The following is a 19,995-nucleotide window of genomic DNA, read 5'->3' as shown; positions in this document are numbered from 1 at the left end:
TATATTTTGTTTGCTGTTCTGAATACCTGAGAAGAGATTAATCTTGATAAATTATTGATGTATGTGTAATGTGAATTCTTTCCAACACTAAAATATAAAAGATCGATGTGTGTTTCTTCATTTTTATAGTTGTTTGAAATTTTTAATATTTGAACTTTGTTTGTATCCGTTAATCCATATACATTAATAGAAAGATTATTCTTTTTCTCAAATTTAGGAATATCTGTTAGTGGCATTGGGAATTTAAAATCTTTAATGTCCAAGGTATTCTCATATTTCATATATTGTTTTACTCTTTCTGAATTACATTTTGGTGGATGAAAGTAAGCAAGAACAGACCAGAGAAAACATTTATTATCATTGTTCTTAATATTAACAACTACCTTCTTTAGTTTTATTTCTTTTGGTAATTCAATATAAGAAGAAGCTTTAAGAGGGTTTGATTTTAGAATGTGTATATCTAAAAAGATGATTTTTTTAATATTGAATCCACTTCCTACCACTGTATTATCAACATCCTCCTCTTGTCTTGATAGTTCTTCATAAACCCCACTATTCAAAAAATCTTGAAATGATGTTATAAAATGAAGATCTGTTCTCATATAAGGAGTATGTTCTTCATCTTGTCTTTTCATATTCATTTTCACTCCCATATAAAACTTTAAAGTTTTCATTTCTTTTAATGTCTTTTTAATAAATTTTTCAACATCGGGTTTCACTATTTCAATTGATTCAGCTATTGATGATGGACCGGGTTCTCCAAATTGAAAAATCCTTATTTTTATATGCCCTTTAAATGCCCCATCAGTGTTTTCAATATAATAGTCTCCCTTTACTTTAAACTCATTTTTCTTGTGTTTTTGTGATTGAAGATGTTTATTATAACTACTCTTCAAAACATCCTTTGAACAGATATCACAATGTTTTCTTTCCAACTCAAGAGGAGATATTTGATGAAATAGATTAAATGTGCGTTTGTTGGTTCGGAGGTGTTTTCTATAATGTTTATATTCGTGATTACAAACATCGCAGTACGTTGTATTCACCATATTTATATAATAAAACTTTGCTTAAACTAAAATTTTCTTGATGAAAATTTCGTTTAATTTATTGGTGAATCTGTGCTTAAAAACATTTTATCCTCCAACTTTTTCACTTAATAAATACAATGTTTCAAGACACAAAAGACAAGTTTCAATCAATCTCTTCATTTGTTAAAGATACTGAGAAATATGTCAAGGATGTAAAATTGAACAAAGATAAATATAACAACTATTGGATAAAAACTATTATGGTAAATAATATGAGTTCTTCAATTTCCTTCAGTGGAAGGGCTTTTAGTATACCTGGTAGAACATCAATTAAAGTATCTCTAACAAAAGTTTCTCCTCTCCTTCTAGTAATATATTCAAAACTAGAAAAAGCAATGAAACAAGAAAAAGTATCAAAGAACAAAAACCTTATGGATGAAGCTTTAGAAAGAAAAGATAAGACCATCTGTAATATGCAAGGAGAAATTTGTATTTTTTCAACAACCCTAAAGATGTAAATCCTGATGAAATAAAGGATGTTAATATATCAGGTGAAATGACATTTCGTTCAATAGTAGTTAACGATCATTTTAAAATTACCTTTAATATAAAAAATGTTGTCGTTGAATCTGATAACGAAAAAAAGTATATCGATATCGATGGTAATATTATTAAATATGAGTCAATATACAACTGAAAGTATAGATGAATTTCAGTTTAAGTAAAGTTTTACTTTATAAATATGCTAGACTTTCCTGATTCTCCAAATGACAAATTTGAGAATTGTCCTGCATGTGAAAGACGGGGATTAAACACAGAGTCAAAAGCTTATAAACAATGTATATTCTGTGATTATCTTCTAATTAATGATAATAAAAAATATAAAAAGGAAAATAATTCTTTTAGATTTACACCAAAAATGAATTACTTTACACGATTGATTAGAGAAATGAATGTAAAGTATGAGGGTGATAACACACCTTTCCTTACAAGGGAAGAAACTGAACGTATAAGAGAAATGTTCAAAGGATTGTTGTTATATATTATTCATGGATGTAATTTTCAGGGAAATATCAACACAAGATATTGTATAAATAAAATAATGGATTATCTTGAAATTAAACCTTAACTTAGGATAAAATATAGAGTTTCTAAAAAAGCCAATAATAAATTAAATAACCTGTTTTCCAAATATATAAATGAATGATTTTTTACCCATTTGGGAAAATAAGATAAAATTTAACAACCATAAAAATCTCCCAAATTCATTAAGATGTCTCATAGTTGGTTCAAGTGGATGTGGAAAAACTTGCTTACTTTTAAAAATGCTCCTCACTCCCAACTTTTTAGATTATGATAATTTAATAATTTTCACAAAGTCGAGTTTTCAACCAGAGTATCAACTACTCTCACAAGGTTTTAATGCTGGTCTTCAAAAAGAAGATATAATTGGTTTATTTAAACGTCAAAAAAACCTAAATGATTATAACATTGAAGATATAATTCAACTATTTTGTGACACACAGAGATGTAAAAAGAAATCAAATCCTATAACTTGTATTCTTAGTGATAATACGGATGATATACCGTCTCCCCAAGATTTGGATAAATCAAAAAAGGACCTCGTTATCTTTGATGATTGTGTTAATGAGAGAAACCAAACGGTAATGGACAGCTACTACACAAGAGGGAGACATTCTTCTTGTAATTGTATTTATCTTAGTCAATCGTACTTTCAACTTCCTCGTCGTTCCATCAGAAACAATGCTAATACTTTTATTTTATTCAAGTTAAATTCAATAGATATCAATAATATTTGGAGAGATAATTGTTCTACATTATGTAGTAAAAAGAAATTTGAGGATTACATGAAGCACACGACTGAAAAATATAAATATATTGTTGTGAAAGAAGATGAGATACGAAGGGATATATTTTTTGTTTTATAAACAATTACATATATAAATGACAACTATTATTATAAATCTTGTGGGTAAATCTGCTTCTGGAAAAAACTTTCATAAATCAAGGTTCTTGTGTAGTACAAATGAGAATATTGTAAATTTACTTAAAAAACACCCCGTGATACGCATTGTATCAACAACAACTGGAGCAATAAGACCTGGAGAAGTAAAAGGTGAAGATTATCACTATATTTCATTGGAGGAACATATGCGATTGAGGTATGAAGGACAAATATTTGAGGAGGTTTCTCTTGGTAAAACAAAATATTCACATTGTAAGAGTGAGTTAAGGAAACTAAAATCTGGTGGTGTTGGGATATTAGAAACTAATCCAGAAGGAACGAGACAAATTATTAAATATCTGAGCGGGGTGAAGATTTTATCATTCGGTTTTGATGTTGATGAAGAAACTCAACGCAAACGTATGAAAAGCAGAGATGCAAGGATTAGTGAAGAAGAAATTACAACTCGCATTAATGTTAACAAAGAATTTGATGAAATATTTAAAGAAAAGGATTTATTTGAACACATCTACTTGAATGATGAAGAAAAGGAAAATTTCCCTGTTGATCTTTACAATTCATTAAATGATATTTTACAATAAATAAATGGATGCAAAAGAAAGAGCAAGAAGATTTAAGGAACATCAAGAGTTGGTTTCAAAAGTTGTAAAACAGCAGGAAGACATAAAGAAGAAACGCAGAAAGAAACTAACGGGCGAAGAAGCATTTGAAAGAAAACAAGAGAAATTTTTTAAACCACTTTTAAAAACTTCCCAAGAAAAAATGAAAGATGTTTCCACAGTTCCCACAGTAGAATATACTCCCAGAAAGCTCCAAATGTTAAAAGATTCCAGTCAAATGACGGAGGAAGAATTAGAGCATATTGGAGAATTAGAATATGATGATGAAGGTTTATTTCAACAACTGGAAGAGATTAATCAACCCCCTGATTATATTGTGAATGCTGTTCAAAACAATGAATATTCAGCGGATTCAAAAACCAAAGCAGGACTCATTCCAACAGAACAACCAGCAATATTTCATCTTGTTCAAGAAAAGGTATTGATATTTAATGATGAATTAAGGTTCTTCGGTTCTGCTCAACCCCCTGTTAAACTAACTTTATGAGATTTAAAGAAACTGTAAGATTAATGTTTCTTCTCACAAAAGATGGAAGACAAGGTTCAACTGTGAGGGATGAATCAAAGTATATTGATAAACCATTAGATATGGAAAATAATGATGATAGAGTATATATTGATCTGCTGAACACTCTAAATTATAAGGTTATTCTTTCTGGTAAAAGTAGGAAGAATGAGAAGGAGAAACACATTATTCAGGCTTTAAGTATCCTTGGTTCAGGTGTTAGTTTTCTTCCAAATGACCCATCGCAATTAGTTAATAGACTGTTATTGTTGTTAGGCAGTAAGAAGGCTGGAAATAACAATTGTTTTAATGAAGCATCAGCCATTTTAGACCAGTTGATGAACATGAAAATAATTAATAAATATCAATATAAATACATTTTATCTCTTATTAAATAAGATGAGAAGCACAATCCTTAGTTTCAATTTCACAACAAGCGACCACACATCTTCATTCCCATACCCACTACAACTTGACACAACAAAAGAATATGAGGCATCTTTATTGTCCATGGAAACTTATAATACCTTATTTAATATAACCGAGAAAAATGACAAGTTTAGTTATAATCCGGGAAGTGGATACAAAACGATAACAGTCTCACCCGGAGCATATGAGATTTCTCAAATATCTTCCGAAATTGCTCGTCTTATGAAAGAACAGGGTGATGAACCAAAAATATTGTTATAAACATTCAAAAACATACTTCAAAATCAACGATTAAAGTTAAAAATAACTACAAGGTTGATTTCACAATTGATAATTCATTTAGAGAGTTATTGGGTTTCTCCTCAAAAAAGATTGAAACTAATGGGACGTTTTACAGTGATAATGTCATTCAAATATCCTCAGGAATAAATTCAGTGTTAATTCACTGTGATTTGATTGATGGTGCTTATAATGATGGAAAAAAAACAAATACAATATTTTCATTCAGCACAGACTCAACCCCAATTGGTTATAAATTCAATATGGAACCCAAAAATTTGGTTTATCTACCTGTGTCAGGAAAAACCATACACAGAGTAAATTTTAGGATAACCGACCAAGATAATCGTGTGATTTCTTTTAATGGAGAAGTTATATCCATCAGAATTCACCTACGTGAAGTTTTCCAATAAATAAATACGATGGTTATTGTGAGGAAACACGAGTTGGGAAAATATAAAATAATTACAGGGGATGGGATGTTCCTTTCCCCATACTACAAGGGTGAAGGTATGTATCTTGGTAGAGGATACTATAAACCTAAGAGACAAAGGGGTGTTGGACATCAATTTAGAGGAGATGGGATAATTGATACTCTCATGGGTATTGGTTCAACTATTCTTAAACATAAAGATCTAATTGGTTCAACTGCTTCTGCTGTGGGAAATGTAGCAGGTGCTGTAAAGAGTATAAAAGATGCTCAGAAGGAATCTCATAAATTACAAGCAATAAAATAAATTAAGAAAGGTAACACTCAGTTGTCCCCCCAAGAACGACAGAAAATAATTCAAATACTTGGATCAGGGTTTCAAAAGTTTTAACATCTTTTTTCCTAAATAAATACAAGTATGGAAGCAATTGATAGTATCTATGATTTGGATGATACTATTATTATCTCAAACTCCACTAAAAAAGAAGATTACTTCAAGGTAAATGCAATAACTGGAACAGACTGGAATACGAATGGTACAAAAAGTTTTGAAATAAATAATCAACAAACCTATTTGAATCTCTCCGAAAGTTTCTTGTTGTGTAAATTTAAATTCACTAAGGCTGGGAATAACACAAACGCTACACTTGTAAATGATTTCTTCTGGAAAATGTTTGATAGTGTGCGTTTGTATATTGGAACACAAGAAGTTGAAGCGGTTGATTATGTCTCTGCTGTATCTGAAATGATGAAATTTACACTCTATACATTCAGTGATAGAATGGGAAAGGGGTCTGTCGAAGGTTTTATTCCTGATATGTCAACGGGAACAAACACAGACCCTGGATATACTCAAAGGAAAGGAATGTATAATGATGATACAAAAGCAGAAAATAGTTTTACTGTGGCAGTTCCTCTTAAAGGTATATTTGGATTTTGTGATCATGATAAAGTTCTGTATGGTCTTAAAATTAGATTTCAACTACAAAGGAATGATAATGAAAATAGATTGCTTTTTGGTGTTGGTAGTGCTTTTGGTGAACAGAATAAATTTGTAATTGAGGAGATGAGTTGGTATATCAGTGAATATACTCCTAATCTTAAAACAGAAGAGATGTTGAATCGAAGACTTAACTCAAAGAAACCACTCAGTGTATCATACCTCAAAATAAGATGTCAACACGTTAAACTCAACCAAACTACTTACACGTGGAATTTGGGTGTTCTGGAAGGAAAGCCACGATATCTGTGGTTGATTTTTAAAAAGCCAGATGGTGATACTGCTACTGATAAGAATAATGCATTGAGTGATAATGCTAAGGTGAAACAACTTCGCGTTTCTCTAGATTGAACATTTTATCCACGAGATAGATTGGAAATTAATTGGGAAAAAAATGATTTTGCTGAAGCATACAAGTCTTACCAAAAGGTGTGTGAAAGTAATGGAAATAAAGAACCTATTTTGGATATGACAGCATTTAAAAGTTTGTATACAATCTATGCGTTTGACCTGAGCGCTCAAAAGGAAACTATAAAGTCTAATCGAGTGGATACTTCCCTATACATTGAAAGAGGAGAGAGTGAAGAAGTTGATACATATTGTTTGCTTTTGGAAGAAACAGAATTGCAGATTAATACAGATAATGGTGTGATGATTAGTCTCACATAATTTTTTGTTAAATAAATGAGTGGCAAAGTACCAACTGGGGTATATGTTAATCAAATCAATCTTCATAAACTATCATCTTGTGTTCAAAATCAAAAGCCTTGTACCATTAACGTTAATACAATTCAGAGAAAAGGAGCAGTAACAATTGATGTTTTGCTCACAAGAGAACAGGTTAAAATCTTGAATGACACTGGCTCACTTAAAATTAAAATGACAAAACCAATGTTGAAAAAATATTCAATAAGAGAGACGAGTGGAGGATTTCTCCCATTTCTAATTCCTTTATTTGCTGGTTTAAGTGCGGTTGGAGCATTGACGGGTGGTATTTCAACAGCGGTGAAAACTGCCAACGAAAGGAAGGCTCAACTCCAGGCTCAAAAAGAATTGGAAAGACATAACAAAGAGTTGGAGAAACAAATTAGTGGAAGTGGTGTAATTGTAGATTTTGCTGAAAAACTTGAAGGTCTGCCTGATAAAGCGAGATTGTTAGTTGGAGATATGCTTTCTTCTATAGCACAAGCAGGTGTAAAATTAACGAAAAGAGGTAATGGATTATCTCTTTCTAATAAATAAATGAGCATTGATGAGTGGTTGAAAGAATTTGGAAAGAATACAACATCAAATTTACAACTTGTTAAATATTGTAAGAAATTAAAAATTCATAATGTGGTTATTTGTATGAGAGATGAATTAACAAATGTGCCGAAACACACAAAGAATATTATTATGAACTTAGAAGATAATGATGGGAACGGTTCTCATTGGGTTTGTATTTTTAATAGTCAAGACAAATATTATTTTGATAGTTTTGGTCTTCCACCACCTGTTGAAGTCATAAAATTCTTACAGAATGGTGTTTATCAAACATTTCAAGTCCAAGAATTAAATTCCAAGTGTTGTGGTCAATTATGTCTATATGTGTTATTTCAACTCAACAAAAATAAAAAAATTTATGATATTATTTTTAATCTAATATAAATGACTTATGTTGGTAAAGATGGTTCTATCTTTGATGTATCTCAAGAACTGGATATTGATTTATCAAATTATTACACAAAGGCACAGGCTGAACGACATAAATATAATATAACCAAAAATATTAACATGAAAAATGCTTTTAAATTAAAAAATTATCCAAGCCCGACTGACGCGAATGACTTGGTGAGATTAAGCGATTTATCACAATATATACTTAAATAAAACTGCCATGTATTCCAAAGATACAGAAGTGTTGATATTATCTCCAGGTCATACAGAATTCACAGTTCGAATTAAAATAAATTTTTATAAAGAAGGGCGTATCGTTTGTATGAGAATAGAACAATGGGGGTATGATATGAATGATTTAGGGTATAATTGGTCATTTAAAATTAACCTCGAAGACCTGGAACAATTAAATCAGTCTCGTAAGGAAGAATATTATCCACTTGGTATCGAGAATGAGTTTTGTGGGGCTACGATTAGTAAACAACAAATAAAAGAATTTAATAAGGGTAAATATAATAATGGTTTTGCCCTTGTTTATCTCATGAAAACAGAAAAAACAGGATTATATATAATAAGTAAGGAAATACAAAATGATTTAACTATGGGAAGATGGGGAGGTGTTTCGTGCCATAATATTATTCTAACATATATTTCTAATACATAAATGACAGCAAGAAGGCTTCAAGAAAATTATCATTTCTGTGTCCAAGCATACCTTCAAGAAAAGGGTATTCGGTATTTTAATAAATATGTTCTACAACATAAGAATGAGGTATTTTCAATAAAAGATTGGCATTATGCTGATGTTGATAAACCTACAACTTTAGATTTAATTAGAATGTTAAATAATGAAAAAATTATAAAGTTAAGAAAAGGTAAGGCTCTTTTAGAAATTCAAAAGAAATTTTATTGGTTTCCTGTTGTAAAAAAAAATTATTTTGGATACAGGAATAACAAGAAATCCTGATGAATATATGTATAATATTCTATGGGGTGTAAGCGATTCAAGGATAGTAAGGGATGAGGAAGGAGTTGAAGAAGAGAGGGAAGAGGAGGAAAAGGAAAAGAGAGAGAAGGAGGAGAGGGAGAAGAAAGAGAAGGAGGAAAAGGAGAAGAGAGAGAGGGAGGAAAGAGAGAAGAGAGAGAGGGATGAAAGGGAGAAGAGAGAGAAGAGAGAGAGAGGGAGGAAAGGGAGAAGAGAGAGAGGGAGGAGAGGGAGGAAAGAGAGTGGATGAATAAATATCAAAATATGGAAACCAGTGAGATTAAAAAAAGATTGGTGGTATTACAGAAAATAACAACCCACCGAGGAGGAAAACAAAGAATTGACAAGTCTATTTGCAATACTTTCGACAAGACTATTAACATCGACAAGATATAGATTTTAATTCAAGTTTTTCATTTGTTTTTTCTTAAATAAATGGAGGAGAGAGTGAAGGCATTTCTAAGGATTCTTTATGTTTTAAAAATTAAGATTCAAATGTGCATGTTGGAAACTAAAAAGGTTTTTGCACTCTGCAGAAATTTTTCACATAAATAAATGAGTTATTGTCTCAAATGTAAAAAGAAAACTAATACTAAAAATATTTCATATATTAAAAGTAAAAATAACAGGGTTATACAAAAAGGTATATGTTCGGTGTGTGGTTCAAAAAAAAATCAATTTATCTCCAAACACAAACTCGGAGGAGATATACAAAAGTTTTTATCAGGAAGTAAATTTACAACTACTGGAATACCAGGGGAATTACATCTACCAGGGTATTCTTTCTGTGGTCCAGGCACAAACTTAGATAAAAGATTAGATGAGGCAGACAATCCTAAATCATGGAGTAAACCAATCAATAGAGTTGATGAAGTGTGCATGAGACACGATATTGATTATGGGAATACCACAACGTTGGAAGAAAAGCATGAAGCCGATAGAGAAATGTTGTATAATTTGTCTCTGATACAAAATCCAACCTTGAGAGAAAAAGTTGATCGGTTCATTGTGAAGAAGATGATCAGTGCTAAATTGAAACTTGGACTTGGAAATTCAAAAAACTTATAGGCTCTAATGATGCCATTAAGACTGAAGAGCAATTAGCTGATGAATTACATGAACCAATATTCACAAAGTTTCAGAGAAGGAAAGTTTATTCCAAGGAAGTTGATTATATCTGGTCTGCTGATTTGATTGAACTCAATCATGATAAGGGGTACAAGTATGCTTTAACCGTTATTGATTTGAGGAGTAGATATGCATGGGTTGTCCCTTTAAAAAACAAAACAGGTAATACTCTTATGTTAGCTTTTCAACAGATATTTAATAAAAGTAAGAGAAAACCTAAAAAATTGTGGACTGATGAGGGTAGAGAGTTTTATAACAAGACATTTATGAATTTTCTAAAAAATAACAGTATTACATTATACAGTACCTTTAATGAAGGGAAGGCAGTTGTTGTTGAACGTTTTAATCGTACCTTAAAAGAGAGACTATATAAAAAATTCACACAGCTCGGTTCACAACAATGGTCATCTTTTATTCAGGATATTGTGGATAAGTATAATGACACGATTCACACGTCAACAAATATGAAACCATCAGAAACATTTACAAAATTAAAATATGAAAAAGAGATTAATGTCAGAAAACCTAAGTTCAAAGTTGGTGATATCGTAAGAATATATCGGTGGAAATCTCATTTTGAAAAGGGTTTTACTGAACGATGGACGAAAGAACTTTTTTAAATTGTTGATGTAATAGATACGGTTCTTTGGACTTATAAAATATATGATTTGGAAGGGGAAGAGATTTTAGGTTCATTTTATTCACAGGAATTACAAAAGACAAAACTAAGCAGATAATACTCATGGGAGCAATGGGTTGTCCCTTCACTCCCTCCTACTGTACACCTTTGTGGACACTAGAGGGACAAGTCCGAGGTGTATTACAGTATATAATGTGTGTCAAGGGGGACGTTTTTAGATCTGTGAACCCCAAACACAGAATCCTCAACTGAATAGTCAAGGCTTAACTTTTGTTTGTTGATGTGTGTGTGTGTGTGTGTGTGTGTGTGTGTGTGTGTGTGTGTGTGTGTGTGTGTGTGTGTGTGTGTGTGTGTGTGTGTGTGTGTGTGTGTGTGTGTGTGTGTGTGTGTGTGTGTGTGTGTGTGTGTGTGTGTCCCAACCCTCACATTCAAAATCTCAACCCCAACCCCCACGTTCAAAATCTCAACCCCAACTCAATCCTCGCCCAACACAATGTCTTTTTCAAAATGAGATTTCCACCTAAATATATATATATATATATATATATATATATATATATATATATATATATATATATATATATATATATATATATATATATATTTTTTTTTCTCTTCTTCCAATTCTGTCTTTTAAGGCTTTCAGGTTTGATGACGTAGAAAGGGGGAGTAAGCCTGCACTTTCTTCCCAGAACGAACAATGTATATTTTTTATGTTTTTTTCTCTTCTTCCAATTCTGTCTTTTAAGGCTTTCAGGTTTGATGACGTAGAAAGGGGGAGTAAGCCTGCACTTTCTTCCCAGAACGAACAATGTATATTTTTTATGTTTTTTTTCTCTTCTTCCAATTCTGTCTTTTAAGGCTTTCAGGTTTGATGACGTAGAAAGGGGGAGTAAGAATTTTCTTGATAGGTTTAGATCCCAAAGAGTGGTGGCATTTCAAGTCTTCAAAATAAACCCAACTTTCCAAGTCTCCAAGGTATAACCACATTCCTGTTGAGTTTCCAAGATATGTATCACATTGTGAGTTATCAAGCCAGAACCCACATTTCAAGTCTCCAAAAATATAACCATCTATCCAAGACTCCAAGGTAGAATCACAATTTCCAGAAATATAGTGGGTTTCAGTGATAGATCTCACATAGTATAACTGTGGATCATCAAGGAAAACTCCATTTTCCCAATTTTTATGGGTTTCAGTGATAGATCTCACATAGTATAACTGTGGATCATCAAGGAAAACTCCATTTTTCCAATTTTTATGGGTTTCGGTAATAGATCTCACATAGTATAACTGTGGATCATCAAGGAAATCTCCATTTTTCCAATTTTGATGGGTTTCGGTGATAGATCTCACATAGTATAACTGTGGATCATCAAGGAAATCTCCATTTTTCCAATTTTGATGGGTTTCGGTGATAGATCTCACATAGTATAACTGTGGATCATCAAGGAAATCTCCATTTTTCCAATTTTGATGGGTTTCGGTGATAGATCTCACATAGTATAACTGTGGATCATCAAGGAAAACTCCATTTTTTAAAATGTCTGAAAATTGTGAGTCTCCAAGGTAAAACTTGTATTCTGGCTCATCAAGGTATAACTTGTTCAGGGGGTATTGGCTTGATAACTCACAATGAGTACTATTGTTGCAAAACTCTTTTTCAGGACTTTGCTGGTCTCCAAGGTATAACTCTTTGGTTGGATCATCAAGGACGAACTCATTTTGTGGGTCTTGGTCGCTCATAAGGTCTTCAACCAAGTCAACAATTTCGCTCCAAGTTGTAGCAAAAGCAGTATTTTCATTTCGTATTTCAGATACAATTTCCTGTGAGAGAAAATAATAATGTATTAATTAAGTTATTTAATTATTAAACGAGTCGATGTTTAAAAGGAACTAAAAATAGGAAAATAAAAATCTTACCTCAACAGATAAGAGGTTTGAATCCAGTTCATCAACTTGAAGGTTTAGTTCCATACAAGTCTGAGTTCCAGGCAAGCACACAGCACACCATTGCCAGCAAAAAAAAATGTTTAAAATGGAGCCTGGGCTTGAAGCTTTTATAGGGAAAGACTGGTGGGTGTGGTTTCCTTTGGAAATTCCCTGGGCAAGCCTTCATTGGGAAATTTTTCAAAACCATAACATGCTGGAATTTTCTAGTGATTTCTTTGTGAGTCAGAGATGAACTGGAAATGATGTAAGAGTAGGCGGGGCTTAGCAAAAGTAGGCGGGGCTTAGGCGGGGCAAAAGTAGGCGGGGCAAAAGTACCCCCTCCCCTTTTTACAGACTCGTCCCGAGTCGTCAAATTTTCGTGTGCCATCATGTGTAGTTTTCCCCTAGTACATTTTACCTACGGATCCCTGAGTGCGACATTCATGGTATTCGTGTCCCCAAAATAAATAACCTGAGGGCTGAGTAACTACCTAAACAAACTCACTCACACGGACGACTTAAATAAAATTGCCGGCGCGAGGACAGACATGCCGGGGGCGCACTTATATGTACAGTACATCTTAACCTGAACTTACAAATTTTACACGAAACCATGGCCCAGGATCAATGGACTCTGCAAAAAGAAAGCAGTTAGCAGGGAGCCAGGCTGCTCGCATGCAGTCTCTGACTCAACAATGCAGGTGACAGGGAACGTGGCCGGCTGCTCACACGCAGTCCAAGGCCTCCCCTTTGAACTGAACGCAGTGAACCACAACGGTGCATGGGCTGCACAAACGCAGTCTCCGTGCCAGCTCAAGTGGCACACGCAAAGAGCTCAACGGATGGATGGATGGACACAAACACGGTGCACGGGCCGCCACTGCAGGCCCGTGTTGTAGCTGCCAACAGGGCAGTTCTCGCAGCTTGCAAACTGTTGCTTTCTGATCCTGGCGCACATGGCAATGAACAGGGGGGGGGGCAAAGCAAAAATTGAACGGGCTGGTGAACAGGGGCAGTGGGCATGGGCATGGCAAAGGTGATCAGGCAACCACAGCCTGCAGAACAGGGCTGCTGCAGGCAAACACAGCCGGCAGATGAACTGGCCGGCACAGGCCTTGAAGTAAACAGCTGCTGACGATCCAGCCGGCACAGGCCCTGCAGCAAAACAACAGCTGCCGATGAAGTGGGCCGGCACAGGCCTTGCAGCAACACAGCCAGCAGATGATCCGGCCGGCACTGGTCTTGCAGCAAAACAACAGCTGCCGATGAAGTGGGCCGGCCTTTGCCTTGCAGTGGAGGTTGGTGGAGGGAGTGCGGTGGTGCTGGTCACTCGGAAGGCGGGCTCGGACCTACCCTACGGTCTCCCTCCCAACCTATCGCCTTTGCCTGTCACTGTCCATACCCACTCCCTTAATTTGTCAAACCCCAATTTAGCCCCCAACTTATTTTTTTATTTTTACTTCCCCACTATAAATCGTCCCCTAACCCCCTGTACTGTCCTTGTTCGGCTAACCTATCCTGTCACCTAGCCTACTCCCAACCCCTACGTTCCCTTCTCGGAGGGGAACAAGGGAGAGCTAGCGTCCTGTGTCGAGGCCCAATCCAAGCCTCAGAATGGCCTCCCCAGAGTTCAGCGATCTTAACACAAAGTGGGTCCAGCGGCCCACAACGAGAGCGAAGGGATGGATGGTGCGGAGGGGTACACTTCCTATCTACCCTAACCATTTAACTGTTAAACTACCCCGGGGCTTTCAACAAGCGCCTCTCGCTTAAGCTATTGGTTCTAACAACCCAGATTCCCGTCGCCTGTGTTGGTGTCCTCACAATTTCGGGCCTCGCCCCCCAATTTTCTCTCCGTGCCCTCACACGGTCTCATGGCTGGGACACGTGGCTCCCTTTGGCAGGCACGACCCTCTGCCGATCCTCCAGCTATGGCACCCCCGGGCACTACACTGCCTCCGAGCCTACCAGCTCCCTAACACCGGGGAGTGCCCCCCATGGCACCTCCCCTGAAACGCACACGTGGCAGGCTGGCTTCCCGGGCCCCTTTCCGAGGGTCACCCGTGCCCACAACACTGCCCACGCGGCTAATGGCGCCCCGGGCCCCCGCACCAAGCAGGCGCACCCGTGCCCACTACGCTATCCCGGCCCCCCATGGGCCCTTGGCCTACTACGGCCGACTAGCCTGGTGCCCGGGGTACCCACTCAGCGATACTCACCTTTCGCAGCCACGCTCCCAGCCCATCAACAGGGCTCCTGCACCCCTCCAAACGGGTTTCGAGCCTACACTCCCACCAACAACAAAACGACCTCCATTTTTGTTAATTTGACTAACCCCCTAACTCACTTTACACTGACCCCGGGGTCCCTTGGGCGGGAGTCACTCCTCCCCCCAATCACTCATCGCACCATGCAGTCCCCATTCGCTCCATTCACACAGACTCGCTGGCCTCACCCACTCACCAAGTACACGTTTCCACTTCTCACCAACTCTTCAACACACACAGCACTGAACTCTGCCATCCTTCTAACTACATCCCCTAACTAACTCGTGCTCCCACGTCGTCCCTTACACTAAAGCACGTTCCTTTTAACACTACGTAGCTAAACTACGTCAACTCTACACATCCCAAGGCTGTCACTGTCTCCAAATCTCTAAAATAACTTTTATTTCCCCACCTAAAGCTCATTTAAATCCCTCTAACTAATCCATTCCACGGGCCCCATGAGGACTTACCCCTGCCCCATGGAGCCGGTCTAGCTAAGCTAACCCTTCCCCCCAACTAGTTTCATCCTGTGCCCAGGTAAGGGGGTCTTCCACCCCTTGCCCGCGAATCCTGTGCACCCGAAAGTGAGGCTTGCTTTTTCTTTTTTTTTTTCCACATGCGCAGCACCAGCGCGGCAACTCACAGCTCGCGCACTTTGCACCTGCCCGTGACGTCATGCAGCTGCACATGTACCTCGTCCCTCCTTGGACGGTACCATCCGGCAGGGATACCCCTCCTGCCGGATTCCAACCCCGCGTGCAGCCATGACGTCACCGTGCGCATAAAAAAAAACACAAGCCCCACGTCTCGAGGGGTTCCCCACGCGAACACATGTGCTTTGCCCGTTGGAGCTTAACACACACGATCGCGTGGAGAACCCGTCCGGTCCAAATCCGAAATCCTGCCTAAACTTTGTCCATCCGCGGGATCGGCAAATCCACCGCGTGCATTTCCGGACCGGGACTTCACTCTCGCAAGCGAGCACGTGGGGGCCTCGTGCGTTGCACAGCACGGACCTCGCGCGCGCTGCTGGGCGAACCCGGCACGGTCCCCGAAACAACTACAGCCGCTACTCGGCTTTCTTTCTTCTGTCGCCGTCGTCGTCTCCATTCAACCCACGCACACCTGCGTGTCACGACGCTAACACACCTCACCATTAAACTCACACCGGGAGACGCGGCAGCATGTTCACACATGCCGACCGACATCTCCCTTACACACAGCGACCTTGCACACTGTGGTGAATCGATTGACCGTCTGAGAGTAATCGACAACCATTCGTTTCTTATGGTTCTGGCTGCTAGTCACCAACACCTGCGCGCGCCATGGCGAATCGCTCGGTTCTATAATTCCTTCTTCCAGTAATCGCTTAGTCTCAGAAGCGATGAAGTTCATATCAGCAGTGGTATATCGCCGCGATTTGATCGCTATCGGTTTACAGTCCGGCGACAAGTTAGCAAACAGCAGGGGGGACGTTACCTCTGCGGTGGTCAGAGCATTTAAAATTAGACGAGGTTTGCTTCCTCCAAAGGGTATTTTGACGCTCGTGTGCTGCTTGAGGACATTATGACCCAGAATTACGTCTGCGAATAAATCATGAAGCACCAGCACCTTTACATCCCGATGCGTGTACCCTTTTACGTCCAATTCAACATTGCAGTACCCTCGTACGCGGGACTGTAGTGATGTGGCGGCCATGCATACCGTACTATCTGTCGGGTGGATCTTCCATTTCCTGCCCTTCACTAGCGAGCTGTTGACGAAACTTTCAGAGCTACCGGTATCAATCAGAGCCTCAGCCATATGCCCGTTAATTCGTACGTTGATGATAGCCTTGGATAGATTCCCCGGTGAGGCTGCAGTTAGTTTTTTTGTGAGTAGAGGGCCGCAGAAGTGGGTTTATTTTTCCTTTGAGCAGCTTTACATACCCTGGCATAATGCCCTTTCTTGTCACAATTCATGCATGTGGCATCTCTGGCGGGGCATTGGTGGCGGGGTGTCTTTTGTACCCACAAAAGAAGCATTTACCAACCGATGTAGTTGCTGAAGAGTTTGACGAGGTCTGGGTATCCGATTCCTCGAGTTTTCCTCCGTCCTCTGTGTCTGGGGTGCCCTGTGGGGTTCCTTGAGTTTCCCCCATAGCAGCGTTCATTAGCAGCATCGGTGTCCCAAATGACTCAGATTGCTGCTGAGCCGTATCCATCGCTCGAGCCTGGTCGGCAACGTTTTCAAGAGTGGGTTGTGCTTTCTCCAGTAAGCGTTGCCGTATGTGGGCTGCCCTTAGTCCTTGGATGAACGCTTCTCTGGTCGCTTCATCCCGGTGTTCCTCGGCGGTTACGGCCCGGAAACTGCCGTCTTTTCCCAACTGCTTTAGAGCTTGCAGGAACTGATCGATTGTCTCCCCGGCTGCTTGCTTGCGTGTGTTAAGAAGATGTCGTATGTATACCTCGTTCTTGCGCTTCACGTAGAGCGCCCGCAGCACGTCGATCGCTGCATCGTAAGTGTCACACTCCGAGAAGAGCCGGAATACGTTGGGGGAGACATGATTCACAAGGGCGGCCAGTTTGTCGGCTCCCTCTTCGATGATGGTCAGATAGTGTGAGAAGGAACGGAACCAATGCAACCATTTCATTTCCGAGTCAGTCGCATTCGGGTCTGCGTCGAACCTCTCTGGTTTGTAGATCTTGTCCATCGTTGGTCGAGAGAGCCGAGAAAACCAACGATGGACAAGATCTACAAACCAGAGAGGTCAATTGACCAATTTGACCAACCAATTGACCAGAGAGGCCAATTTATTCCATTTGATTGAAGCCGCTTCTACGGGCACATCAGGGAATACAGGTACAGCTAGGAGTACATAAGCAGTAATGTATACATGTGCAATTAATCATTGCAGAATAAATCCGCATAAGCACGGAGTTCGATATAATCTCAATTCTCACCAGTCAATGAGCACCAAGTGAACCGCCGATGTAAATGACAATGCCCCAGGGACAATCACCCCGTCCGCGCGGAGACTTCCCCTTACATGCGGGACGCACGACATGTGATCCCGCGTCACGTCCCTCAATTCACCACACACACGCTGTCTCTCTCTCACACTCGGCCGCTCACTCACGCATGCCATTTCCCTTGCACACGCGGCTCCACTCACTCGCGGCCTATCACTCACTCGTGCCATTTCCCTCACACAAACCATACTACTCACCCATGCGGGGGTGCTCACCCGCGTTGCCTCACTCATACACCGTTCCTCACTCATACACCGTGCCTCACTCACACACACGGCGACACACACACGGTGCCTCATCCCCACACGGCATGCTGGGAAGCACGCCCTTTGGCACACTTTCCACTACACCACTCACACACGCAGGGGCACTCGCCCGCGGTGTCTCACTCGCACAACGTGCCTCACTCACACACGCGGGTGCACTCGCCCGCGGTGTCTCACTCACACACGCGGGGGAACTCGCCCGCGGTGTCTTACTCACACACGCGGGGGCACTCGCCCGCGGTGTCTCATCCATACTGGCGGTTTCATCCACACACGGGGACGCACTCACACCTTGCACCACACACACCGGGACAACCACACTGGGGATTTGTGTCCCCACAAGGGTCTCCGGGGCTTCCATACCCCCCCAAGCTTTCCGTGCACCTGTCCACAGCACTCGTCCCCTCAACCTCGCAAAGCACGACCGAACCCACCTGGTCGTGACTCGCCTCAAGGGGGCATACTCCCTCCCCTCGTTCCTGGAGGAGGCTATCCAGCTGCTCGCACCGGGCCTTCACCCAGTCCGCGAGCTCACCCCCATTATCCTCCACTACCTCCATGTGTGTGTGCGTCACTTACCCCGTCTTCATCGTGTCGTCTTCCCTCTATCGTTCCCATCTCCCGTGTCTCTGCCAACTCGGTCACCTCTTCACCCTTTACCTCCCTTGTCTCAACTATTATTTCCGTCTCTTCCCTTGTTATCTCCCTCGTGCACATCTCCGTCACCCCAATTAGTTTGTCCCTCTCGGTTACCGTCACTTTTTCCGTCACGACCCTCGCCCAACACGTCCCCCGAATTACTTTCTCCTGACCCGCCTCCACCGCGGGCCCGACAGCCGTTGCACCCCCTCCCAGCTCGTTCGCTCCCACACGTGGCGTCGCCATTTTGAGCTCCCCGGTTACTGCCTTCATGCCCGCCTGCAGGCTTCGGCCCATGTTCCGAGTCTCACCCCGCAGCCCTTTCATTTCTTCCTTCATGTTTGTTTCCATTTCGTTCATTTGCTGTGTATTCGCATCCATTTTCGTTTTCACTTCGTTCATTTGTTGTGTATTCGCATCCATTTTCGTTTTCACTTCGTTCATTTGCTGTGTATTCGCATCCATTTTTTCGTTCATTTGTTGTGTATTCGCATCCATTCTCGCCGTCATTGCCGCCAGCATGGCGCATAGCTGGGCCATGTCGGGTGCGCTTGGGTGAGCCGTTTCGGCAAGAATCGGGGGGTTTTGGTAGAGAGGGGGAGGGGAGGTGTCATACACCGCGGCCGCCGCCGCACCTATTTCGGGCTCTGGGTTCAGTTGGGGGAGTTCGTGTTCCTGCACAACCAACATTTCCTGCTCGGGGTTTTCATCCTGGACCATGGATCCTACATTACTACACATATACATTTCTAATACCCCCGGCCCCCGCTCGCCTTGAGACGCCATCTTATCTCTCGTAAAGGGTTAATTTGAATCGCTCGTAATTTGGAGGGAATCAGGGGTCGCTCCTCTCACCCCTGGACCGATTCCCGTGAATTTAGCTGGAGACAGGAGAGCCCGTTTTCCCGTTCTCCGATACCAGTGCCGCGAGGAGGGGGATGAGTTTGTGTCCCGCTCCTGACACCAATGTTGCGGATTCGCGCCCGCCGGCGTGCGAGCGGCCACGTAACTCGAATCGCGGCACGTCGCCCACCGGACGGACAATCCCGTCGTGACCCTCTCGGACTAACGCCGGGATCTAGTCACGGGTGGGCCTTTCGGCCTCACCACGATCGTGCCAATCGGCCCCCCGCGTGGGATAGGGTTGCTCGCCAAATTTGACCTACCTAAGTACCCACACGGAGGGTAGA

At 40.3% G+C, this 19,995-nt stretch overlaps 2 protein-coding genes across 6 annotated transcripts in view; both read right to left on the bottom strand.

Annotated features, from left to right (window-relative positions):
- Positions 1–19,995, bottom strand: part of FAAP100 (FA core complex associated protein 100) — a 49,077-nt gene that overhangs the window by 9,610 nt on the left and 19,472 nt on the right. The gene's annotated exons all lie outside the window — the stretch shown is intronic.
- Positions 10,984–16,907, bottom strand: LOC147010609 (uncharacterized). Its single transcript, XM_085859100.1, has 2 exons — positions 12,614–16,907; positions 10,984–12,517 (listed from the first exon to the last, which is right to left on the bottom strand). The coding sequence occupies exons 1-2, from the start codon at positions 12,665–12,667 to the stop codon at positions 11,513–11,515; spliced, it is 1,059 nt and encodes a 352-aa protein (XP_085715226.1). The 5' UTR covers positions 12,668–16,907; the 3' UTR covers positions 10,984–11,512.

Source organism: Eptatretus burgeri, chromosome 16 (genome assembly GCF_056783735.1).
Source record: "Eptatretus burgeri isolate ZD-2024b chromosome 16, Ebu_testis_v1, whole genome shotgun sequence".
NCBI lineage: Eukaryota > Metazoa > Chordata > Myxini > Myxiniformes > Myxinidae > Eptatretus > Eptatretus burgeri.
This window is presented reverse-complemented; position numbering and strand designations above follow the sequence as displayed.